At 48.4% G+C, this 26,352-nt stretch overlaps 1 protein-coding gene and 1 long non-coding RNA gene across 6 annotated transcripts; one reads left to right on the forward strand and one right to left on the reverse strand.

Annotated features, from left to right (window-relative positions):
- mast4 (microtubule associated serine/threonine kinase family member 4) lies at positions 1-26,352 on the forward strand. Of its 5 annotated transcripts, none has more exons than XM_037265322.1 (30): positions 1-448; positions 4,120-4,261; positions 4,419-4,555; positions 8,616-8,647; positions 11,166-11,246; positions 15,930-16,018; positions 16,760-16,829; positions 16,902-16,980; positions 17,116-17,270; positions 17,336-17,411; positions 17,480-17,689; positions 17,766-17,867; positions 17,946-18,078; positions 18,908-18,969; positions 19,054-19,145; positions 19,245-19,453; positions 19,550-19,688; positions 19,774-19,906; positions 19,980-20,145; positions 20,218-20,319; positions 20,386-20,508; positions 20,592-20,701; positions 20,811-20,935; positions 21,012-21,208; positions 21,331-21,516; positions 21,591-21,820; positions 21,900-22,022; positions 22,109-22,245; positions 22,326-22,510; positions 22,789-26,352. In XM_037265322.1, the coding sequence occupies exons 1-30, from the start codon at positions 317-319 to the stop codon at positions 25,284-25,286; spliced, it is 6,255 nt and encodes a 2,084-aa protein (XP_037121217.1). In that variant the 5' UTR covers positions 1-316; the 3' UTR covers positions 25,287-26,352. The 5 variants fall into 5 exon arrangements, with proteins under 5 accessions (XP_037121217.1, XP_037121218.1, XP_037121219.1 ...); XM_037265323.1 differs by having other exon boundaries at positions 17,134-17,270; XM_037265324.1 differs by lacking the exon at positions 11,166-11,246.
- Positions 12,054-12,794, reverse strand: LOC119131154. The gene is made up of 2 exons (XR_005099602.1): positions 12,654-12,794; positions 12,054-12,592 (listed from the first exon to the last, which is right to left on the reverse strand). It is a non-coding gene; the product is annotated as an uncharacterized LOC119131154 (long non-coding RNA).

Here is a 26,352-nt window from a genome sequence, read left to right on the forward strand (position 1 = left end):
CTCCGGACTAGTTGACGCCAAGGTAGTGAGGGTTCCAGTGGCGAGGACGTCGGCGGCCGAGGGAAGAACTTTCTCTGAAATATGGACTCTTCCTCCGGTCGTTGAGAGTCGTCGTCGCCACTCGGTGCGGAGACGCCAGAATTACTTACTTACTTCCGTGGTCGTTTATTGTTTTTGTACCCCCCGCGCGGAGAATGAAGTCAATTCGCAGGTGTAGGTTAATTAGCGGCTAACGCTCATTTTTCGAGAAGTCCTCCATGGGGGGGTCTTCTTCTTCTTCTTCTTCTCTTTTTATTCGTCCTCGAATGAGACGACTATGGAGGAGTGTGAAGACAGGTCCACCGAAGTGGACTTGAGCCGCTTCGACTCGGATTTCGGGAGCGAGTCCAAAGTGGGAGAGGACCAAAATACAGAGAGTACCGAAGATGAGTGTGACGAAGACGAGAAGGTAAACAAAACAAATAAGTAGCTTACTTGAGTTTTTTTTTTGAACCTAAAAGACAACATCTCCCTCCACGTGTTTCACTCAGCAAGCCTGTTGGTCACTGCATGGGTCCTCCACATCACTTTTAGTTCGCCTCGATGAACAAAGTTTTAACGTGGGCAGCACCAATCAGGTTTCAAATTAATTACACTTCACAAAACCAGTTTGTTTACATTCAAATTTGGTCAGGTCACGTGTACTTTATTGATGTGTAAAAAAAAAAAAAATCCCAATATGTCCCCCTTAAAATAATGTATGATGAACTACTTGCTCACTGATTTAATGCAAATGTATTCAGCAAGCTGGCTGAAAACATGAGGCATGTTTATTAGCGCAAACATTCAAAGAAGCAAAACTCGTTTTGGTAAAAAAGAATTCCCAGAGCCACACCAACAGTGACTTGGCGCTTCCTCAGCTTGTGTCAAGTTGACAAAGTGCTTTGAGGTTATTATCTGCATATTGTCATTTTTTCCCACGTGTGTGCTCTTCCCTAGTTTTCCCAGGTGCAAAAGCATTGTTTACAGTATGACAACATGCCACAAAGGACCATTATTTGACAACTTGAACACCAGAAATGTAAATCAGATCCTTTCACAGTCATTACTTAAAGCTGATTTGTGAGTGTAATAATGCATGATACATTTCAGGCCCACAATATGAAGTTAGCATATTTTATTTTTCTTAAATTTGTGGGTATTGGCAGGACTGTTTTTTTGTGTTCTCCTCCAGATTGCAAAGTGTGTGTTTCTATGCCTACGTGTGTGTCTGCAATGTTTAGTTGACATTTATTCCAGAAATAGACGGGTGGGAAAATAGGGAACTTTTGGATCGCGACCGGCTCAGACAAGCACCAGGCTGCTTGTGAATGTGGAGAATTCCAGCTGTGGTTATTCCATTAAAAAAATACAAATGGATTGTTCAAGATGGCCTCGGGGTTCAGGTGTGCATACAAGAAAAGTAATTGTACCTGCGAGACTGTGAAGTGCTTTCATGCAGACTCTTTCAATGTCAGTGAATTTTGAACAAGAAAACTTCACTTCAGCTTTTTTGACATGTTAAAAAATATGTTTTCAAATCCCTCTTATTCCACCAAAGCCGACATTGTTGACTTTGCTCGGCGGAGGGCTTGAAGTATCAAAAACCTGTCTGCTGGTCTCATAGGCGTGAGCATCCTGCTTAGCTGAACAAGCATCCTGGGGCTGTCGCCGCCGCCGTCTGATGACGACGGGCGGCTCGTGCGTCTGAAAACAGACTCCAGTGGGGGCTTGTTGGGTGTTTTCTGTCCCCAAGCATGTGTGGACTTTACATTTGGGGGAAGTAAAGCAACTGGCTGTAAATGATTGCACCGCCTCGGTGTGACCTGCGTGCGTCTGATAAGGCGAATCCTGAAAAAATACGCTGTGACCCTTCGTTTATCACGAGGATACGTTCTACGCCCACTCGCAATAAGTAAAATGTGGTAGAGACCATATCAAAACATTTTTGGAAATAGATCCAAATCGACTCGACCTTTTATTTGGGCTCTCTGTTTGGCTGGCACCAAGATGGCCGTCATTAAAAATGTTGCTACTTGTTGCCGATCAAATTGTTTATTCCAGCAAGTTGCATGATTGCCGGCCATCGGTGCTTCACGCTAGTATTTGCTCACACTGGACAATGTTTAACTTTCTATCGCCATTGGCCGGGCGGGCGTCCACTTTCTGTGTATGCATTAGCGGCTAAGAGGATTACCGCAATCTGATTAACGCTCATCTTACCCGAGAGTGTTTGCTGCCCCGGCGCGCCATCTTTTTGATTTTTGACACCTGTCTTGATACTCGGACACACGCGACGGAGGCCCATTTGGGCTCAAACATCGGCAAACATGGCGCTTGGTCGGAATTTACCCTGCAGTCAATTGCCGGAGGGAAACCAGGTAGGCGGAGTTTGAATTGAACTGCAGTCTTAATTCAGTTGCTGGGAATGTTGATATATGTAAATTATATTCAATTTTCTGAATAATGCTTCAAGATGTTGGGTCAGAATTAGCGAAGGGCAAAAAAAAAAAAACGTTGAAGCACTTCTCTGTGCTTCTTGACACTTGGTTCTGCTGCAGCGTGAAGTCACGGTTGGAAAGAGCCTCCTGTATTTTCCAACTTTAAATCATGTCGACACAGGAAACGCAATCCCCCCGCGACCGCTCGCAGAGTTCAACAACCCGAGGCCGCGGCCAGTTGACATGGCGTAAAGTGTCGGCGTCCGCTCGGCTCATCGTTTCGGAGCCGGTTGGGTTCCCGCTGCGAGAGTTTGATTTTAAAAATGTTATTTTTCTCCTCACACTGAAGGAAGAAAAAAAAATCTCTCTTGGGGGTTAAACAAGACAGACGAGGTCTGGCGGAACTCGAGTTTACTTTACCACCGTGGGCCCAGAAAGTGAGACTAATGATGTTTATGTCACGCAGTGAATATTACGACACTCAAGTCAAGTTTATTGCAGAGATTCGCTTTGCTAACTTGGCTTGCCTGAGGACCTTTAGTCAGCCCATGTTGATGTAGTTATGCGCACACTGAATTGACTAGTCGTATTTAGCATGTCAATTACGCTTAGCTTACATTATCACTCATGTTTATTGTGACCCGTTTGGGCAGCAAAGTAGGTTGGAAGTCAGTTTGGCCTCCAAGAAACAGTTATGACCTTCTTGTGCCATCAGATTATACGTTATTGACATTTTCAATCATTGCAAAATTCATTTTTGTATTCGGATCGGGATGATTTGCGTTCTTCCGAGAGATGCCCCCCGCCCCAGGCGTACAGGAAACATGAAGGGATATGCGCAAGACAATGGCGGGAGAGCAAGATGAGAGGTTAGTCGTGATCGGCCGTTTCGCTTCCCGTTTTAAGCGCCTGTGTATACTCGCCGTGTCCTAGCAACAGTCTGAAAGAAACGCCAACAAAATTGCCGTTACCGTCCGACCCGTGAAGAGTTCCATACACGAACGGGCGTCCTTACAAAGAGCTTTAATCATCGGAAGGAATATTAATGGCTGTCGATATTGTTTGCTAGTTCTTCGTATGCAAAATGATGTTTATTTTCTTGGCTTTCAAAGGAGGCCCTTTTTGTTTGTCGCGAAACGATCATGCGCGTGTGTCTTGTTAACAGCAGCAGAGGTTGCCCACGGTGACCCGCTGGTGTTTGCTGTGGAAATAAAGACTTGTTGGCAGTGTCCACAGCAGGCGGCCCGGCCAGCCAGGAAGGAAGGAAAGAGAGCTCGCTTAGGTTTCGGGAACCCTGCGGGGAAGGTCAAAAGTCACCTGAGACTTACCCTGTGGAAGGTTGTGTGTGTGTCTCGCCTGTAAGCTGATGGCGTTAGCCAGGCTAGCATTAGCAGTGCTCTTTATTGGAAACCTCCGATAGCTTATCAGCAGTCAAAATCTGGTCAAACCTTTTTTTTTTTAGTTTAAACCGTGTCAAGAAGGCAAAGCTTATTCACATGTTGAGTGTTGCGCAACCAAATGTATCATTTTATGTTTGTACACCTAATAAAGCATATTTGCATTTTCAATGTTGATACATGTTTAATGTACCGTGTTATCATGCGCACGCCTCTGGTGTACCTTACATACGTTCAATTTGATAACCTTGTTTTCCGTGCAGCTGGACCACATCCTCTACCCACCCTCGACCGCGTCGTGGCTCAGGAAGTCCAGCCACCCCGAGCTGCCGCCACGCTTCAAGCGCCAACTCAGCGACGACGGCAAGAACATAAGACGACGCAGTTTGGGCGGCGGTTTGACAGGTAAACGGGGATTTACAGCGCTTCCGTTGTTAGCATTCGCTTTTAAAAGCGCCCCCAAGCATGTTTCCTCTGTGTTGACATGCGAGGGCCTCGTGAGGGAAATACTGCTTACTAAGCCACAAGTCTAAAATGTTGTCTGCTTCATGTGTGATGTCAGGCAAGTACCTTCTGCTCCCAGCTCACGCCCAGCAAACATCATGGCCGCCGCAGTCGTTTCCCGACACCTCCTCTAACCTGGTCCGCATGCGCGCGCTCAACCTCGGCAAGTCGGACCCGTCCCTCACCTCCAGCCAGGTGAGTCGCACACCGCATCAAGGAGGTTATGAGCCTTATAAAGAGTCCAAAAAATAACTCAACAAATGTTCTTTTTTTCCTCACGTTTTCTGAATTGGAACATTCTAACGGCATACAAAAAATATTCAGTGCAGTACCGACATGAATGAGACCTTTTATGACTTTTATTTAAACGTTTTTATTTAAAAACATGGCATGTATGCTCGTTGCAAGCCAGGGCTTCAAACACAAAGCTCGGTGTAAAGGTGACATTCAACGCTCCTTGGATCAATGCGGCGATCTGGTTCTCTCCCCGGGAGATTTGATCAAAAGCAGCGGCTAATCCGATGAGTCGGTGGCGAAGGAAAGGTTAATGCGCGCCTCAAACGTGCCGCTTGCGTGTTTGCTTTCATTGGACACGCTAAAGGTGAGCCTGCTGGCTCATGACATCATCCTTTCTTGAATAACATTATCTCTCATTATACACTCAAACGAAGCACAAAACAAAAGTACAGATCTTCACAAGGCTAAATTCGAAACATTTTAAACAACAGCCGAGAAAGGCCCCCTTCGTGCTCCATGGTGAATACAAAAGTGCCAGTCTGCTTGTGCGCACCAGGGGGCGCTGTTGTGCAACTGCTGGCAGATCATGAATGGTCATAATAGACCGGATAAGTTCATTTTAAAAGAGAATTGAACAATGTCAAACCGAAGTTTTTACTTTAATATCAGTAAACATGAGCTAAAAAAAGTAAACATTTGTGAGCAATGCAATATTTGACAGAAAAAGTGTTTGTCTGAGCCAAGTGCAAATGGTCAGTGGTCAATTTGAAAGGTTCCTTAATAAACCGTGCACACGTCAATGTTATCAGTCAAGGACATCTCCCAACAACAGTAGAAGGGGAGAAGGCACCACATGGTGGTGCGGGGATTATGACAGTCTTATCTCCATATCGCAGCACAAGTGGAGTATTGATTTGCTGCCGGCGAGCAGGACGCGGCACCCACGGGGCGCAATAATGCCACGGCGCCAAGGTGTGCTGGCTGACACGGGCGGAGGCGTAAAGCAAGATAACGCCACAATGACATATATTGTCCATTGTTGCTTTGTTCTGATAAATCGGGGGGGGTATGTTCCTAGCTTAATGCTAACATGTTGCGCAAAATGATGTTAAACTTTCAAACCACTTTGCATAGATTTGATAAGTGGTATGTCAGTTTCTTTTTTTCTTCGGCCTTCGGTTTCTCTGAATGGATGAATAGAAAAGACTTGAGTGGCAGCGTGGGTGCGAAGGATAATTGGAGGATTCTGACACAGGCAAAGAAAAATTGGCCTCTTTTGTGTTTTCACGTTCCTTTCAGAGCCAGATGGGGAAATTTTCTTAATCATCCGTTCTGAGATTGTGGCTTGAAACTGAATTATTCTTTTTTTTTTTTAAATAAGTTACGCATGAAAAGCTGCTTTGGTTTTTAACGAAGGAAGTCAATTAGCTGGACAGTTCATTTTATTCGAAAGTTTTTTTGAGAAGTGAACATGAATTGGCGTGCATATCTAACTATTTAAGTGTATTGAAATTTTTGCGCATTATCGAATGGCAGATTGTAAAGGAATCAAATCCTACTCGAATTAATGTATTCATTTATTTTATTCTGAATACTTTTAGTATTGTGATTTATTTGGGGCTTTATTTTTGGCTCCCCTCCAATATTGCTAACTCCTTTACCAAGCTATTTGTCACATGACACGCGCTCACCCGCTACCCCCCTCGGCCATCCTCTGTGGGAATTTGGCTGCTGATGAGGATAACGTGAGAGGAACACTTAATATTCGTGCAGTGCTTCCACACCGTATGAATAACAGTGGGGGGGGCACACAGTCACGGAATACAGAATTATGGTTGCAGGCCACATCCAGAGGTGTGAAAAATCCGAAATTGATAATCCTCTCGCCGCCGCGTGTACTCGTTAAGTCTGAAACCGGCTCTCCCGTCAGGCGCCTCGTGCGGCATTCGGAACGCCAAGTTAAACTCTCGCCTATCGCAAACCCTGAGTGTCTTCACCCGCCTTGTGAAGCGCCACAATGCACGGAAGGACATCCTCTCATTTTCATGCCTTGAGAGAATCGTCCCAAAGCCCCCACCTTCCTCCTTTCCCATCCCCTCGCCCCCCACCTTACCCGTCGTCGTCCTGCCTCCCTTTCCTCTACCGCCGGGGGGGAAGTCGCAGAGAAGAGCAGCCGGGAGAGGCATACGGGACAAGTGAGCGGCGTCACAAATCCGATATTAGCGAGGTAGCCGGGCTGGAAGTTGAGCTGTCCGGTGCTGCGTGCATGCGGAGGCGAGCCGTGACTCTGCCATGGACGAGTCCAGCATTTTGAGGCGGCGGGGGCTACAGGTAGGCGAGCAGACCGCACTCATTTTTTTGTTGGTGTTGACCACAGTCAGGGACTTTACATCCTCCCGTGTGTGCGCGAAAGGAAGCGGCAAGAATTGCTGTGGTATTGACACTTTATTGACGCTATGATAACGAATAAGCTCACACACTAACGAGTAAAACGATCTGTTATCGCTAGGGATGCGCCAGTACCACTTGTCCCCCCCCGACATGTTTCGAGTACAAATACTTGTATTTAAGCCATTGCAGAGTTCCAATACTTTAATGGTGTTAGGTCTTGCAGAGTGATGAAAATGTTTTAAGTATTGCTCATAAAATGTAAATATAATTTTCACCCAAATATCTTTGCAAACAAAACATTAAATTGAAGAAAAAAAAAAAATTACCTATTGCCACTTGATTGAAGCGGTTTTGCTATATTGTATGTGCTGTTTCTGTTGTGTGTGCCTTGGCCTCTAGGAGGTGGTGTGGTGCTCATATGTAGATAATACGCAGGTTTGATGTACAGACACAAAGACTAAGCGGCGGTACTATATCTTGTGTCTTTGCAGAACAATTTTAATTTATCCCTTGTCTGTTAGTATCGTTATCATTCTGTATAGATTTCGGACACTAATTTGCTTGTCTTGGATTTTGCTGAGTCTAAGTTACGTATATGTGACAATTTTCAGGTTCTCATCTGAAAATTATTCATTCATGACAAATAATCTTTTTGTTTTTCTACTTGATCTATGCCTGGGATGTCTAGTGACCAACATTTTTTTTCCAATAGTTGACGACCTATGTAGCCACTTGTTGCAGAATCAGGATTTTTTTTAGCCACATCAGACTCAGTGTAGCTACTTTTTACGCCATCTTTGCTCAGTAATTCAAAATATGTGCCTTGGCTCAATAACAGTTGGGATAGACAGACGGGCTTACGTTTCCCCCTCAAATTGCCTCAGGGATGCTCGGCAGCAGATTTTCCCGCTGTGAGCCGGCGAGCTGTGATTGGTGGATATGTCGCGGCTGTAAATCACCTCCCGCTGCTAATTAGCGTCTCGCGCGTCTCCGTCTCGTCTCCCCAAAGAAACAGGGATGCTCGTCTGATGACCGGACGTGACGGTAATTGATAGCAAAGGGACAGCGCCTCCTTAACACGTCCATTTCTTTGCTTCAAGGGCAAAGGTTTCAACCCAAAGAGAACCTTGTGTTGAAGGCCAGTAAATTGGAGGATTGTCCAATATAAACATCCAGTGAAGTACTTAAGAGTAAAATGTTTGAACAAATGATTCATGCTGTATTAATTGAGATAATTACACGGGCCATTAAACAATTACATTTAGTCAAGTGAAGGCCTGCCAATTTTGCAAGTTGCCTCTAACACTTTTTTTTTTAAAAAACAATTTTTAGCAGCATTGCATATGCATTGTTCCAAGTAAAAGCTAATTAACGTCGTGCATGTTCCCTTTTCTATAGTCAAGGTTTTCAATATTGTATAAATCAAAGTGAGTCGCAGGTGATTACGGCTGTGAGGATTTTGCCTTATCCCTCCCGTAACGAGTGCCGCGGGCGTTTAATTCCTGAGCGATTCTGTGAGTTCTTTGTTGGACTTTTTCACGACAAGGCTGACCTCAGTTTAACCTTGTGCACTACGTGGTCTAAATGCTGCTCTTTTAACGCTTCCTTTTTTTTTTTCTGTTCACAGAAAGAGCTCAGTCTTCCCCGGAGAGGCAGCCTGTAAGTACGCTCATGACTGATGTGACCCGTCAATCAAATTTCTGCTGGTCACCCTGCTGTGGTGAAGTTTTTATGTCCTATGAAAAGTTTTTTTTTTTTTTTACTGTCCCCTAAAAATAACTCAACTCATAGCCATTAATGTCTAAACCACTGGAAAAAAAGGTGAGTACACCCCTGTGTGAAAATGTCCAAAATGTCGGCCTTTTTTTCCCCCCCCCTTTCCGGTGTCATGTGACTTGTTAGTGTTGCAAGGTCTCAAGTGTGAATGAGGAAACAAGTGTGGTAAATTTGTTGTTATTGATTCAGATGTTGTCTGTCATCTTTTCAGTACACACCAAAAACAATATTAAGTTAAAAGAAACATTTGACTACAAATGGTTGCTTTCCTGTGAATCTGACAGGTTTATATTTATCTTATTAGTCCACCATAATTGTAGTTCTTTCTATTGCGTATACATTTTTTATTTTTTTTTAAACATCAATTTTGAGTCACAAAGGACTTTCGTCCAGCGACACCATTTGGGTGTCACCTACCTCCTGGACAAATATTCCTTGTGCAAACAGGTTGCCGCAGCCTCCAATGACCTCGGTAACCATGGCGATGGTGTCAGGTCTTTGATGAGGCGGCCTCAAATGCATTTAGATTGAGGAACTGCTGTGGTTGAACATGGATGAAAGTGTCACTATTGTTTTTGAGTGGTTGGGGGGGCAATCACTATTTGAAAGAAGAAAAAAATCCCCATCTTAAGTTATGAATATTTATCGGAAACTTTCCACACCGTTACAGAGACCCAACTGTGTGTAGACAACACCCATTTATAGGACGTCAATATGATGTATCAGAATACAAAAAAAAAAAATGTCCTAGAATAATCAGTCATTGCACCTCGTCACCAGATGGTGGTGTCACTTGCTGTTGGGGGGCTGTCAAAAGAGGGGGGGGGGGGGGGGCGCAGTCGATTATGAAGGCACGGGAGGGAGGGGCTATTGTCCCTCCGCAGGCAGCCGAGGGTCTTGTTTGACAGCTTCAAGGTGGAAGGACCAAAACAACAACCGCGAAAAGCCCCGGAGTGGGGTCTATTTCTTTTTAAGCCCCTCTAATTTTGGGGAGTGGGGTTTTTTGTCGCCCTCGTCGTTTCATCGCACTGTTTTGACTGCTCTTTGTCCGTGTGCGAGGGAGAGCGAGCAGCGGGAGGGAGGGAGGGACGGAGGGGGGGCTGGTCTGGCTGACGGCATGCATGCGTTGCAGCCAAGCAGGGAGCGCTTATGATGATCACAATAGAGCAAAACAGCAGCCATGAAAGCCCAACGGGAACGGCTGCGAATTCCTGGTCTGACGCTCGAGTGAGTATGCTGCCTTGCTAGCTTTAGCATCTGCAGCAGGAAGTCTCTTATCTTCTGCCTGCACGCGTGCGTGTTTGTGTGCTTGCTGCACGTGTGCGCGCGATGCCCCATGCCGCAATGTAAACGTTCCAAACGACCTCGGTGTTAGCGCGCGAGCGGCTACGGTGGTTGCTCCCCGCCGTCCTTTTGTCGGCATCGTTGAGGCGTTTGTCCCCCTTCTGTTGTCTCCACCGTTTCTAATCCGCAATGGGGGGGGGGGGGGTATATTTCTTGGATGCAGTTCTTTCTGCACTTGTAACGTGTGCGTGTGTGTGCGCTGTTTTTCACGGACACACCGTCAAGGTTATTTCACTTTCCGCGTTAATAGGATTACCGTACACATGCACGGTCAACTAGTTCAAATCAGGCTGCGACACGCAGTGTCGTATTATCTCGCGAGACCGTATCGACACGGCAACAGCAGGTATCCATAGCACAGGTGGTCCATGGATCACGACGCAGTTGAGTCACGGGACACTGCGTCATAGTCTTTCGCTAACCTAGTCAAAATTCCAGTGAATAAGTGTATGAAGCACATATTGTTGTTTGTTTCTGGAGGGAAGTTCCAGTTTCCTCTTATGCAAGTAACTGGGTCGGGATGCATGCGAATCTGTGGATGAATCATCAGTGAAAGGGAAAGGAACTCCATCTGGAGGTCATTACTATTATTTATTTTTTTCAATAAAAAGAGAGTGAGAGCTATTAGTCCAAAAATGGTTTAATTCGTTTGCTAAGATGACAAATGTGACCCTTTGAATCTTTTCCAATTGGACGTTTTGTTACTTGTTACACACCTTAAACTTGTTACAAAAGATGCCAAATTAGGCTTTGAGGCATTTTCCTGCAGGCATAAACTGATGCTAATGAGCTCCTAAACCCACTGCAGTAAAATCTGCTCACCTCAGCGTGACCTCAGCACTGCAGCGACACGGTGTGACGTCTTTTTTTTTTTTTTTTTTCCTCCGCTCTCTTCTACGACAGAGGAGACACAATGTCAAAGCCATTTATCTGGCTCCAGAAGAGAGACAAACGCCTCGGCCGAGTGCACGTGTCCGATTTTAGATATCTAATGCGCTTCGGTGTGTGTGTGCGTGCTAAAACATCTCCGTTTCACTTTGCTCCGTTTAACTTGCAGCCTCACGCCCCGAAGTTTGAGCCCCACTCCCACTAGTCCTTGCAGTCCGTGTAGCCCGCTGCACGCCTTTCACTTCTGGAGGTAAGAGAGTGTCGCCACGCGCGACCGACAGACCGACCACCTGCCGCATGGGATCAAAATAGCCACGTGGTGATAGAGTGTATCCAGAGACTCCTCGCCGCGTTTGACATTTTCCCTCGTTTGATGCTATAGCCTACTTCAGAAGTCTAATATACAAGTATTGCTTTGGCGCCACTTTGCTGCCAGCGAGCTATGTTGATGTGAGCAGAGGAGTTTCATTCAGACAGGCCGTCACCCCGGTTGAATAGAAAAAGTAATGCTCTGCCGCCATCTTGTGGCCTCTACTGGCAATTTGAAACCTTTGGGTGCGTTTATTACTCGCAAACATTTGCTCTTTGCTGTCGTGCTGACAGAGACTTAAGTTGTTAGCCAGTTGGTGCTACCAGCCAGTGACGTCCATGTTCTTGCTGTAAGTTTGACTTTGGCCCCATGTGAAGCGTTACGTCCTAACTGGAACACCAAAGGAGAGCACAGCCACAATTAGAGTGAAGGCCAGCAGGGACACACACACACGGCACACACAAGGGAAACTCACAGACGAATATTCCGGTCTTATCAGCCCGCGATAAGTCTGCTCGTGTCAGACCTTGATGCAGCAACGGCTCCCCTACTGTCTGTCTTTCCGCCACGCCGAGGTCAAACCGAAGTCAACGACACGGCTTATCTCTCTCTCTCTCTCTCTCTCTCTCTCTCCAGTCGTAATGATCCCAAAAGACGACCGAGTTGTGTGAGGACGTTTGAGGGAATTAACAATGCATGGATGTTAAATAAATCTAAAGATGGTCTAATATGAACATTCCACCCATCTGGTCTTATGATGTCATCCATTTATTGTATGTGGATGTCAAAACAACGCAAAGCGGCAGTTCAGAAAAAGTCACGTGAGTCTCTTCGCTCCGCTTTTATTGCAGAGCGGGTGACTTTTCATTTTTGCGCAGCTGGGACTTTGCTCTCATCCGTGAGGTCGTGCCTCCTTCCTAAAGTTCTCCCCTCCCTGCCCGAGCTTCTCCCAGCCGTCAAATTCATCGGCGTCCTGACACAATGCTCGCCGTGGTGCGACCGTGCACGCACTTTGGCGCCAAGCGGCCAATCGGCACGTCCCAAATCCCAGGCGGATCAAAAGGTCAAAGTTCGTGTCATGGAGATTGTTTGGTATCTTTTTTGTTTTTTACCCTTCTCCTTTACTGTTCATCTTTTGAGTGGCCACTCGTGTTTACAGCACAACTGGAGGAATTCCCACATTAATACGCTGACCTGTCAAATTTTTGGCGGCGACCCAAAGGAGGGATGATGCAGCAGCAGCTCCTCCTCCCTCCTCCTCCTCCGGCGTAATCAGCGCTAGGTGCCTGTTACGTGCAAACAAAGAGTCAGCTGCTCTGGCACATCGCAGCTCCGCTGCAACCTGACCTGGATCGTCCCCTCGGGATCCTCCCAGGATTACGTCTTTTATCCGCGGCATGAGGACGGCGCAGCCGAACACGGAACGCCGATGCCGCCGCCGCTTTGAGTCGAGCGGTCCCGCCGCTCAGCTCCCGCTCCTCTGCCCCGACTCGGACGGCGGCATGTGGGATTGTAGTTTGTGGACGCCGATGGGCAACTTTTACACGCCGCATTTCTTGGGACGAGCTCGCCTGCGACGCTCCCAAAGGTAGCCCGCTCCACCCTCGTCTCGTGGGGGGAAAGATTGCTTTGGAATTAAGTTGACGCGGAGGCGTGCCGCAACGTGCTTTCTGCTCTCGGGAGTGTTTACAGCCGCTCGGTTATTGCTTGTGTTTTAGGGCAGTGTTATGTTCTACTGACTGGAAGGAACTGGAGACGGGTTTTTTTGTCAAGTCGTAGTTACTGAGTCAAGTCCACTTGACTGTGTGTGTCTACATAACAGGCTCTTTTGCATGTTTTGATAGAAGAAATGGATTCGTGAATTAGTTGTTGACAGAAAACTTTCATTATTAAACAGTCATTGCATTCCCACGAGCTGAATCTGGCCCATTTGAAGGAAAGACAAGAACGTGAGAGCTCGTCAGAACTTGTGTCGGGACCATACGGGCACCTGTGCGGGACTGCTCGCCAATAGAAACGGGAAATGACAAAATGTCCTGATCCAAAATTGTAATTTATATGACTTGAGAATAATGTCATACACTGTACATGAATTTTCTTTTACTCTCCGACTCATGTGGCCCGACTCGGACGTCATGTGGGATTGTAGCGCTCGTCCAAATTTGATCACGCCGCATTTCTCGGGCAGAGCTCGCTTGCGTCGCTCCCAAAAGTAACCACGCCACCCGCGAGCGACTCAACTTGACACGGGAGCGTGCCGCAACGGGCTTTCTGGACTCGGGAGTGTTTACATCCCGTTGCCATGTGTCATGTTACCCGCACTGAGATCAGAGTTTTGGTTTCCGTTTGCAAAAACAACAACGGGGAGGTGACGGAAGAGAATTTTATAAATAAGTCGGCTAAAGTCAGAGTCATCACGCTGATTAGTCACAATGTACAAGATAAGTTATACTTTTCCCAGATAATTGAAATATGAAAAACTTAAATCCGATTTGTTGTAAGGAGAATAATCGTTTTCAAGAAAATTGTCTAAATATGACCATAATGATGATTTTTAAACAGTTAATCAGAATGGTGTTTTGAGAGAATTTTTTAAAAATAATTTTGCAAAATAAATTGTGCTAACACTCGTGTATTTTTTTCCCCAAAATCTAAAAAAAGAAAACAAGGAAATTAATGACGGTATAGTACAACAAAAATCCCTTTGAAGACACCTGAGAGACATTTGCCGAGTCTTAAATTTGGCTTCCCTAATCCCGCTGATAGCGTGCTTTCATTCCTCAATGCTGGCTGGGTTCTGTTGAAGATAGTTGGCCCTCAAAGGGAGCTCAGCGCTTGAAATTCTCGCTCCATTGAAAATGTGAAAAGTGCTGTCTTGCATACGCCAGCATCCCCGTATAACCTCACTTTTCATTTGTCATATGTAGAGTGAAGCGACCAATCGACAGCGCGACACCCGCAAGGTCTTTGGAAATGGTTTGAACTGCTATAGAAATGCATTTTTTTTTTTCATTTCATTTTTAATCCTCTTCATGACCTACTTAGAAAACGGCTTAGCAGTAAATAGCGGCTGGTTTGTTGCACTCCATGTTGCGTTCCAACACTCGTGTTTCATATTGGTTGTGGAGATACATGACGTGGAGTTTTTAAACATGCAATAAGGAGCAAAAATTAAAAAAAAAAAAAGTCTACAAGAATTTTTTTTTTTTTTACATACACAGATTTACAGTTACAATAATTTGTATTGTATGAATTTAACATGCACAATTTTGACTGGGAGTGTTTGATTATTTTTTTATTTTTTTTAGACTAATAATAGAAGCGGTAAATGTCAGATTTGTGACATCGAGTTGTAGTTTTGTCGTTGATGCGAGTCGGCGCACCTGACAGCTCTGACAGCACAAACGCAAAAGTCTCTGCGCCAGGCTAAAATTGTTTCATTCATCTTCGTCTATTTTTGCCTCGCTTGATTCCCAAAATAAGTTAAAAGGGTCTTTTTGACAGATTGAGACTACTTTGTATGGTCTAAAAATAAAATCTTTTTTTTTTTCCCCCTGATTTTAATTGTTTATGACCATTAGCATTGGGCCTGTGGTTTGAAGTCTTTGGCGAGCTCTATCTATGCGGCGCTTTACCCGGACGCCAGCGTGAATGGGCGCTACTCACTGTCCCGTAAGTGTAAGTCAACGCTAACCATTCAACAACTCTTTGATCCAAACACTGCGGCGGCAGGAAGCGCGAGGATCAAGCGTGCCGAGGGCTGATTGGGCAGCGGCGTGGCATCCGCTGGCCTAATCCGCAGCGAGCGCGTATAAATAGATGCCGTTAAACCTGATCCGCTTTGACGCCCGCACCTGTGTACCAGATGCTTTTTCACGCCGTCACCGTGAATGAACGCGCAGAAAGGATGGATCTCGCCAAAGCCAAACAAGGACGACAACACCTAGCCAACAAGATAGCGAGCTAACCGGCTCACGTTAGCGCCTCGCTTGGTGTTGTCCCGAATTTAAATACGTGGGAATTTTGTGAAATTTTATTTTCATTTAAATTTAGTCCAATTTGACTTTTTTTTTTGTCCTTTACATAATGAAAGAGTATCATTTTCAAACGTTTTGTACCATTGTAGTATGATATGTATGTCATAAAAGTGTGGAGCTCAGCAGGGCCGCTGACGTGACATTAGCGTGTCACGGGCCCTCGGCGTGACCTCTGCAGCCATGCGTTGACAACCACGCCGAGTCTGCCTACTCGGGCATTTCTACGCACGTACACAGAGCGTCCCATTGTTCTTTTGATCGGTCCTGGCCGTACAGAAAGGTCGCCAACGTGGCTGAATTGTTCCCGCCAGACGTGTTTCTTACGCGTCTCGTTGTGTTCAATCACGTCATCATCTTATCCATCTACCTAAGGATTTTAAGTAGTGGGCAATATAGTTTACAAAAAAAAAAATCATTAAATAGGGAACAAGTGAATGATTGTAAATGTAGCAACTGGGTTAACATAACAAAATGAGACCAAGAATGATTCACTCTAAAATGGCTGACTCGGGCGGTAGTGATTCCCAGTACAGTCTTCATATTTTTGTGTGGATCTGTGTCACTGACTGTTAATCTGTTCTTCCAGCTGTCGGACAAGCAACAGGAAAAGCCTGATTGGAAGCAGCCAGTCCACAGGTTTACCCCGACCCCACTCACCACTCTCGTCTTTCACAGGTACCGCAGTCATTCATTCATGGTTTTTTCCCCCCCCCCCCCTGAAAGCTTTACACAGGTGATTATTATTTTTTTCTTTTTTACTGCTTTTACTTGGGGAAACAATTTGAAATATTTGGAAACAAAAATCTTCCAATTCGATTTATTTTTTTACTAAAATGCAAGAAAGGCTTTTTTTTTAAATTATTATTGTTACGAAAATGCAAGAGAGGCGCTTGCCGCCACCAAAACGATTGTGTCGTTTGAGGAAGCCAAGACCCTCCAGAGAGGAAGTGCTGCTACGGCGGAGGGAGGGATTCGTTCATTGACCGTGGGGCGTTTTATTTCCTGCCATTGGCGGTGCAAAAAGCAGCCGTGTCGCCACTGGCGACTCAGTGTTTAGTCTGAGCCCAGCGGGGGAAAGATGCGCTCGGATCCGCAAAATGTTTTCTCCGACAACTTGACTGTGTGGCTCAGGCGCGGTCTTGCTAGTCGAGGTAAGGAACTGGATGAGTGGGAGCTTTTTGCCGTTGCTTCTCATTGGTGGACTTCTTTTGTTGTTATGCCCATATATGGACACGGCCTTTGTTGTTTACGTTGCACTCAGGGGGGGGAAGTATTGTCTAATTAGCTATTTGGCTCCTGCCCTTGCGAGCATTTATCCCTTTTGGCATCCATGTTGTGTTACTTGATGCTAAATTTCAGTCAAAGTGCAGTTGATGTCTTTTGAGCAACGAAACTCATCACTATATGTTCCCGCAGGCACGAGTCCACAGGACAGCCCGAGGAACTTCTCCCCGAGTGCCTCCGCTCATTTCTCCTTTGCACGAAGGTAATTTATTTTGTCGTGGCTCATAAGACGAATTGCGCATTATTGTTTTGACGTTGGTGTTTGTGACGTCAGGAGCGATGGTCGCCGCTGGTCGCTGGCCTCCCTTCCCTCCTCTGGATATGGAACCAACACGCCCAACTCCACCGTCTCTGTGAGCATCCCAAAACTTTTGTTTAAATATTTTCATAGTCAGATTTTCCTTCAGTGCATGCTAAGTGCTAACGCTAACGCCATTGCTTTCCTTTGTGTTGTTTTCTTGTTGAATGTATATTTGTTTCACTTCCAGTCATCCTGTTCATCACAGGAGAAGCTGCACCAGCTGCCCTTCCAGCCCACGCCGGACGAGCTGCATTTCCTCTCCAAGCACTTCTGCACCGAGAACATCTCCGCCGACGAGTGTCGCCGGGCAGCCGGCATGCGCCCGCGCTCGCGCAGCCTCAGGTACCAACGCCACGCTGTCCCGTTACACACTCTCGCGTGTGGATGACTGTGTTGTTTTCGGCCAGCCCTGGGAGGTCTCCGTCCTGTTACGACCACGAGATCATCATGATGAATCACGTCTACAAGGAGCGCTTCCCCAAGGTGGGCTGCCGACATTCTCGCGCCGTCTTTGTCACTTGACCTCACGTGACCTTACTTCTCGTCTTTAGGCCACCGCTCAGATGGAAGAGAAAATCCAGGAGATCATCCGCGGCAACTCTCCCGAGAGCGTCCTGCCGCTGGCCGACGGCGTGCTCGGCTTCGCCCACCACCAGATCATCGAGCTGGCACGCGACTGTCTGGAGAAGAGCCGGTTGGGCCTGGTCACGTCCAGCTACTTCTGCGAGCTCACCGACAAGCTGGAGAGGCTCGTGCAGGAGGTGAGTGCGCTCGTAATCGGGGGGGACCTTTTCCGCTCCACCAAATGTAACTTTTCCACCGCGTTTCTCGCCGCAGTCCACCGAGCGTTCTGAGAGCGAGGAGGTCAACTTCATCCGCGAGCTGGCCAAGAAGATCCTCATGGTCATCGCCCGACCGGCCCGACTGCTGGAATGTCTGGTACGCTGCCTCCGATGTCACTCGGGAAGCACGCTTTGTACATTTCGACTCGAGTCAAATATTTTTTCCCCTGTGCAGGAGTTTGACCCCGAGGAGTTCTACCATCTCCTGGAGGCGGCCGAGGGCCACGCCAAGGAGGGTCAGGGTATTAAGACGGACATCCCGCGTTACATCATCAGCCAGCTGGGCCTGACCAGAGATCCTTTGGAAGGTCTGCAACTCCATTCTCTTATCTCACCCACATGGTATTCATTACAAGTCTACGCACCCCTGTTCAAATAACAGACCAATATCACCAATCAAATTTTTCCACCATTGATATGACCTATAACCTGTACAATCCAATTGAAAAATATAAGAAATATTGAAGAAAAAATAAACAATTAAGATGCAACACAATTATAAAGTCAATCACACTAAACATTGACCAATCCATGTTGACGTATGGGGGGAAAATGTAGACGGGGAGCTGCGCTGGGATGAAAACGTAAGCTCCCTAGCGGAGGTAACGGTGTGTAATGTCTCGGTTGAGCTGTAAAGGGAAAAAAAAGTGAAACGTTGCTCGTGAACAGATTGTCTCCCCAATGACCCTACTCATTCCACAATGTCCATGAAGAAGGAATAGCATGCACACGCACACACGGACAGATGTTAAATGGCGGCAGACGCGTGTTGTGCGCTCCCTGGCGTAATGGGCGCACATGGACCTTGGTGTGTTTTATTATGATGCAAGGTGGCTGCTAATGACTTTTAGATGAGTCTCGTTTCCACCTCATTTACTTTCACTCCAGATCAACTCAGTCAGCGCCATTACCGCTTGCCATTTTGTGTTTCACTCAAAAAAAAAAACTTTATTTTTGCCCTCTTAGGCAATAATGAAAATGGAACTAGAATGTGTATTTGAACACCAAAATGCTCTTCCAACTCATTAAATCTCATCTAATGAAAGGCTGTCAGCTTATTGCTAGCGTATAATGCGAAACGCCATAGATGGGCCGACTGAAATTAGCATTTTGCTCATTTGTACTTTGTTCGTACAGAGATGGCTCAGTTGAGCAGCAGTGACAGCGGCATTGCACAAACTCCAGAAACCGACGACTGCGTAAGATTTCCAAATAAGCCTATCGATTGCTTAAATATTTCTTTTTCTTCATACATCAATATATCTTTTTTTTTTTTGCTTCAGTCCCAAAGTTTGAGCGGCGCCCTGAGGTCCAGACGCAAACCGTGCGAATTGGACTTTGAGTTGACCAAACTCATCAGCAACGGCGCCTACGGGTAAGACCAAACATCTGTCTGTATAAAAATAAAGGCCACCAAATGCAAACAAGATATATGAAAACAAAGTGAGCCTAATTAGACGTGTTTGTCGGGCAGCGCGGTGTACTTGGTGCGGCACAAGGAGAGCAAGCAGCGTTTCGCCATGAAGAAGATCAACAAGCAGAACCTGATGCTGAGGAACCAGATCCAGCAGGCTTTTGTGGAGAGGGACATCCTCACCTTTGCAGAGAACCCCTTCGTGGTCTCCATGTACTGCTCCTTTGAGACCAGACGGCACCTCTGCATGGTCATGGAGTACGTGGAAGGTGGGCGGCCACAGAAATGACACAAAAATAAATGATGATTCTGAGATGGTATATGACAATAATGGTGATGATGACATGATTGATCCCACCTCCCAGGAGGAGACTGCGCCACCCTGCTGAAGAACATGGGCCCGCTTCCCGTGGACATGGCCCGGATGTACTTTGCCGAGACTGTGCTGGCACTGGAGTACCTGCACAACTACGGCATCGTGCATCGAGACCTCAAACCAGACAAGTGAGCGACTCCCACCGCCCTTCCGTGAAAGTCTTCTGTTATTTCTCGCTAACCACGGCAGGGCTCGGTCCTCTTTGTTTCTCAGTTTGCTGGTGACGTCCATGGGCCACATTAAGCTGACGGATTTCGGCCTGTCCAAAGTGGGCCTGATGAACATGACCACAAACCTGTACGAAGGCCACATCGAGAAGGACGCTCGCGAGTTCTCCGACAAGCAGGTGAGCGATCGTCACGGCTTACTTTCTGTTTCGGATTTCTCCTGGTTGCAACTTTTGTTTTGTTTGCGTTTAGGTGTGCGGCACGCCAGAGTACATCGCTCCCGAGGTGATCCTGAGGCAAGGCTACGGCAAGCCGGTGGACTGGTGGGCCATGGGCATCATCCTCTATGAATTCCTGGTGGGCTGCGTGCCCTTCTTCGGGGACACGCCCGAGGAGCTCTTTGGGCAGGTCATCAGCGGTCAGTGGAAAGCAAACAATTGAAAGGAGCAACAACATTTTAGGTGAATTTTAAAAATAAACGTGTGCGCAGATGAGATCAACTGGCCCGACGGAGAAGAAGCGCCGCCTGGTGATGCCCAAGAGCTCATCAGCGTTCTGCTCAGGCAGAATCCTTTAGAGAGGATGGGCGCAGGTAGAGAACACCTTCACATTGATAGCCGGGAAAAAGCGCAAACGGTTTCCCACCGTGTGCCTGTAGGTGGCGCTGCCGAAGTAAAGCAGCATTCCTTCTTTCACCACCTGGACTGGAACGGCCTCCTCCGGCAGAAGGCCGAGTTCATCCCCCAGCTGGAGTCCGAGGATGACACCAGCTACTTCGACAGTGAGTAGGCTTGGGCATCTTTTGGGGGATTTTTTTTTTCTGAAAACTGGGCCAAAAAAACGAACTCTGTCTCATCTCGACAGCTCGCTCGGAGCGCTACCACCACCTGGAGACGGAGGAGGACGACACCAACGACGAGGACTTCAACGTGGAACTGCGCCAGTTCTCCTCCTGCTCTCACCGCTTCTCCAAGGTGACTGTCGCCACCGTCTCTTCAGTGGATCAAAAAGGAAACAGTCTTTATGGAACCACTGGATGAGACACCGCTGTGATCATTATTGAAATGTGTCCTTGGTGGTCAGGTGTACAGCAGTCTGGACTTGTCTCGCGGCCACGTCGAGGAGAAAGGCGACGCCCCGGAAGACAAGAAAAGCGAGAGCCCGCCCATGCTGGACACGCTCAGCTGGACGCCCGACTTCACAGACATGTAAATGCCTCCCTCAAATAATACACCCACGTACCTCCCAAGTAGGACTAAATTTATATTTGCCTCCGTCTCGTAGGCCATCACTGCCGGCGGACAGCGAGCCGCTCCCGCAGAGTCCAGGTGCCGGCTCGCTCCCCAAGTTCGCCATCTCGGCCTCGGAGAACGAAGTAGACGAGTCGTCCGGCAAGACGTCCATGTCTGTCGGGGAGCTGCCGCGGGACGAGCACGATGCCACCACGCCTGGGAGCACTCGCAGTGGGGCAACGCTCTCTGGTAAAGTGAACAACCAAAAAACTACAACGGACCAGCTACCCGTTTTTTTTTTTTTGCCCGATTTAATTCATTTTGGTAGCAAGCCAAGTGTCTCACGCTTGACTTTTTTCGCATCCAATCAGGGAGTTTCTCTGAGCATCTAGACCAGCTGACGCCCCGGGGCGAGGGCGTGCAGAGCCCGGTCGGAGACCAGGGGACGTCTGCGCTCTCTCCCAGACCCGGCGGAGGCGGTGGGCACGAGAAGCCGCAAATATCCAAAGTCCCCAAGTCTGTTTCCACCGGTGCACTGTCGCTCATGATCCCCTCAGGTTAGTGCAACGAAAGTCACTCGAGTAGTTTTGTTTGAAATGATCTGAAAGTCTTCCCTGGTTGATCCTCCCAGACATGTTTGGCGCTTCACCGCTGGCCAGCCCACTGTCCCCTTACTCGCTGTCGTCGGATCCCTCCTCCTCGCGAGACTCTTCGCCCAGCCGAGACTCGTTCTCCTCCTCGCTTTTGGCGCGGCAGCCGGTAGTCATCCACGGCAGCGGCAAGAAATTTGGCTTCACTTTGCGGGCCATCCGCGTGTACGCCTGCGACAGCGACGTCTACACCGTCTACCACATGGTCTGGGTAAGGACGCAGACTCCGTTACGCTCGTCCTCGGATTGGAGCGGCGTGATGACGAGCGCCCACCCCTTTTGCCTGACAGAACGTGGAAGACGGCGGCCCCGCGCAGAAAGCCGGACTCAAAGCCGGCGACCTCATCACTCACGTCAACGGCGAGGCGGTCCACGGGCTCGTCCACACCGAGGTGGTGGAGCTTCTAGTTAAGGTCGGTGCACTGACACTACCCTATTATCAAATCAGTCCTGGAACATTCTCCCATTGCCTCTCATTTTGCCTGTTGGTCGTCCTCAGAGCGGAAGGAAGGTGTCAATCACCACCACCCCTTTCGAAAACACGTCCATCAAGAGAGGCCCCGCCAGGAGGAACAGCTACAAGAGCAAGATGGTGCGATGCGCCAAGAAAGCCAAAAAGGAGAAGACACCGGAAAGGTACCAGTAAGTCGGCAAGGATTTTTGTCCAGAGTTTAAATTTCCAAACCCCTGAATGTTTTTTGTTTTTTTCCCCTTAGGCGGCGTTCCCTCTTCCGGCGTTTTGCCATGCAGCCGTCGCCTCTGCTTCACACCAGTCGCAGCTTCACGTCGCTCAACCATTCGCTGTCATCGGGTGAGAGTCTGCCCGGCTCGCCCACGCATAGCCTCTCGCCCCGCTCGCCCACCGCCGCTTTACGCCCACCTCCTGACTTCACCCTCTCAGGTAAAGGTTGCATGTCCCCCATTCTATCATTAAAAAAAAAACAGGCCATGCTGAAGTACATCCTTTTTCATTATTAACAAATTAAGTCTTAAAGTTAAGTGTGCCGCCATCTCTTGGTCAAGAGGAGAATTACACCCAATTAAAACAAAAGCCCAAAATAGTTATTAAAAGTACAAAAGAAATACGCAAAATAGCGGGACTGCAAGCCTGGAAAGTTGACGCCTTTTTGCTTACACAGCCGGCAGTCTGTTCAATTGACTTTCTTTGGGGGATTGCAGGTGGCAACTCTTCCCAAAGCAGCTCACCCAGCTCCAGCACGCCAAACTCCCCCGCCGGTTCAACTCACATCCGGCCCAGCACCTTGCACGGCCTGGGTCCCAAGCTACCGGGCCAGCGGCTCCGTCAGGGGCGGCGTAAGTCCGCAGGGAGCATTCCTCTCTCCCCTTTGGCGCGCACACCCTCGCCGACCCCGCAGCCCACCTCCCCTCAGCGCTCGCCCTCGCCGCTGCTCAGCGGACACTCTGTGGCCATTTCCAAAAGCGCCCAGGCCTTCCCCACCAAGATCCACTCGCCACCCACCATCATCCGCCACATTGTGCGGCCTAAAAGCGCTGAGCCGCCGCGCTCCCCGCTCCTGAAACGGGTGCAGTCCGAGGAGAAGCTGTCGCCCTCCTACGTGGCGGACAAGAAGCACCTGTGTGCCCGCAAGCAAAGCCTGGAGGTGACGCAGGAGGAGGCTCAGGATCAGGAGGACGGAGACACCGGCGAGGGCAACGCCACGGACGGGAGCGCCTGCGAGGTGGCGATAACGGCCGTCCCCCGAGTGCGGCCCGTCGAGCAGGGCTGCTTGAAAAGGCCGGCGGGCCGCAGGGAACGGCAGGAGTCGCTGGACGAACTCGACAAAACCAGCACCAAGCGGGAATCCGATCCATCAGGCGCCGATGACTTCCTTTCCCGTACTCAAAGCAAAACCGAAACGGCCAGCGTGGCCCTGAAAGACGTCCTGTACAAAAAACTCAGCCGCGCCTCGGACGTCGTCAGCGACTCGGCTGCGAGCGACGGAGATCGCTCGCATCCTCGAGCGCCCAAAGACAAAATGGAGAGGTCGGAGCTCAAGGCTTCTAGCATGGACTTCACCAGGAAGCGGCTCTCCTTCGAAGAGCGAGACGACTTTGTGTGTCGACTTTCCCCCACCATCCATGACAACCTCCATTTCGGCGCCACCCGCTCCAAAAGTCTCCAGCTGGACACGGCCGTGGCTGCTCACGAGCACATGAAGGCCGGCCTGGGCGGTGAAGGGCCGATGGGCCCTAAGATGTTTTCGGGACGAGGGGAGAGCGCCGTGGAGAAACTGCAGCTCATTTCGTCAGGCGAGGGCCCTCTGAGGAAGACGTCGTCGGACTACAAACTGGAGGGCCGGCACGTGTCCCCTCTCAAGCCTCTGGAGGGCACCCTGGACATCGGCCTCCTCTCGGGCCCCAGAATCTCCAAAACGGACTCGTGTCTATCCAAAATGGCAGAGAGCAAATTAGCCGTCCCTCCCCAGTGGCTCCAGAATGTGGCGGAACGACAGCTGAAAGCTCCCGACAAACCCAAAAGTCCTCTAGCGTGCCCCACGAGTCCCGACACCGCCGCTTCCCCAACTCCATTTCCCAAGGAGCACTCGATCGGAGAGAAAACAAAGAGCAGACATGACGGTGACAGCCCCAAGCAGGAGAGCAGAACCTGCATGAAGGTGGCCGCTTCCCGTCACAGCTCGCACTTCTCCTGCGGGAAGACACCTTCCATTCGGGAAGTCAGCAACGAAGACCAGGATGACGAAACGGATCAGCCGCAAGTCGACGGGAGGATTTCCCCTGTGGGAGCAGATGCTTGTTCTCCTGCGAGGTTGGGTCTGGACAAAGAAAGCATACCCAGTGACAATTCTAGTTCCGGCCCAAATGTTGCTTCATCTAAGCTCGTCAGAACCTCTTCCGGTCAGAGCTTTCCCGTTCACTGTGACGGGTCCACCTCGAAAAAGGTTAGTGATCCAAAAGTGGAACTGGGTGGTGTACAAGCAGTGTCCGTGTTTAATTTAGGCGCCATGTCAGTGGGTGTCACACCAATGCCCAAGAAAGAGCATCTGCCATCAGTCTATTCCAAGGCCGAAGGTTCTTCGAAGCTGTTGGAAGAACAGGTCTTGAGGATTCCAGACATTTGCACCTCGAATCAGCAGGAAGGCGCCGATGCCACGGCAGGTCCTAGTGAAAGCACTTTGGTCCATAGAAACAAAACCAGGTCAAGCCCCCAATCCACCCCAGTCCTCGATCCAAAACATTCATTTCGAGAAGCCCCTCCTGTTTCTCGCGTAGCCCTCGAGTCCAAATGCAGGGAGCCTACATTGCCCTTTGGTGAGGAATCAACGCAGCCCAGCGCCGCCAAGCCGCCGGAACCAAAATGTCCAGTAGCAGCCTCCCCTCCGGCGGTCAAAGAAAGCACAAACTCAAAGGGCAAACTTCTGAAGAGCATCCCCATGGGGGCGCCACACAAGCCAGCCGTGGTGCCGCCCAAGCATAAAGATCCCTCGCCCAAAAAGCAGCCCCCCGTTAAGGAGTATCACGACTCAAAGCCAAAACACCCCGAACCCAAGGCGAGCGGCGACGCCTCGGAACCCCCCGACAAAACGTTGCCTCCCGACAAGGCGGCCAAGAAGAAACCGGCGCGCCGGGAAACCACAAATGAGACCCGTGCAGGCGCACGGACAAAGACTCAGCTCGAGGGAAGGCGTCGTGTGTGACTTCCTGTCACGACAAAATAACATTGGTGCGTTTTCATCAACATTTTGTTTTTAAACGAAGGACCGGACAAGCTGTTACGCCGGAGCCCGGCCAATCGTGAGACGCCTCGCCGGTTAGGTGCCATAAAAAGCTTGTTTGTTGTTTTAATGCAGTACAGCCTCCGTCGCGTTGCTTGGCGTCCACCAACGGTGAAAGTCGTCCTCACATTCCTTCTGTGTGGTTTGGATTGGTTGCTTCATTTCGGAGTTTTGCGTTCACCGCGGATGGCTTTCTCGTCGGGAAAGTGAGGCGAGAGTGAGTACGTGATAATGTAGCATCTTGCGAATAAAACGGATTAAGAATGTGGTCGGTGTCTAACGTACTGGATGGACATCATGTTTTTTGGCGAGGGACGCTCCACTGCACTGGTGCCGCCCGACTAGTTGTTCCAATTGGTTAAAAAAGATGTAACATTACCTCGAGTTAGGAGGATTCATGTCATTTGCGCATTTTGAGGCCTTTAAAAAATAAGCACGAGTCAATAGCAGTTTGGGATTGATTTTTTGGGCATTTTATCATAGGAAGAAACAAACGCACCTTAAATGCTCACAGCTCGGGCGTAATGAATGACGAGACAAAAAAAACAAAAAAAAACGTCGTTTGTCTTGAACAGAGCCATTAAAGCATCCAGTCGAAAGCACATTGATGTTTGTTTACTCGCCTTCGCCGCTGTCTATTTTTTTATAGTGCTCATTTGCCAAAATGTTTGTTGTGTGTCACCCACTGGGTTTGACGTGGAGAAGAAAAAAAAAAAAAAAAAAGTCGTCTCGAAGCCCGTCCTGTCTCCACTGTGCCGTTGTTATTTCCATTGTGTAAACACTAGCGTTAGCCACGTTTGCTTCCCACTTGCTTTTTTGTCTTTTAGAAGATGTGCAATAAAAAGTTGTTATTGAGTTTTTGTATTTTGCCCGAGGAGAAACGCTCTATGGATGTCATAGATGTTGTATATTAAAAAAAAAAAGAAAACAGATATTTATATACTTCTAATGTTGCGTCATAACGAGAATAAAACTGAATCAGATGACA

This window comes from Syngnathus acus, chromosome 12, assembly GCF_901709675.1.
Source record: "Syngnathus acus chromosome 12, fSynAcu1.2, whole genome shotgun sequence".
Classification (NCBI taxonomy): Eukaryota; Metazoa; Chordata; class Actinopteri; order Syngnathiformes; family Syngnathidae; genus Syngnathus; species Syngnathus acus.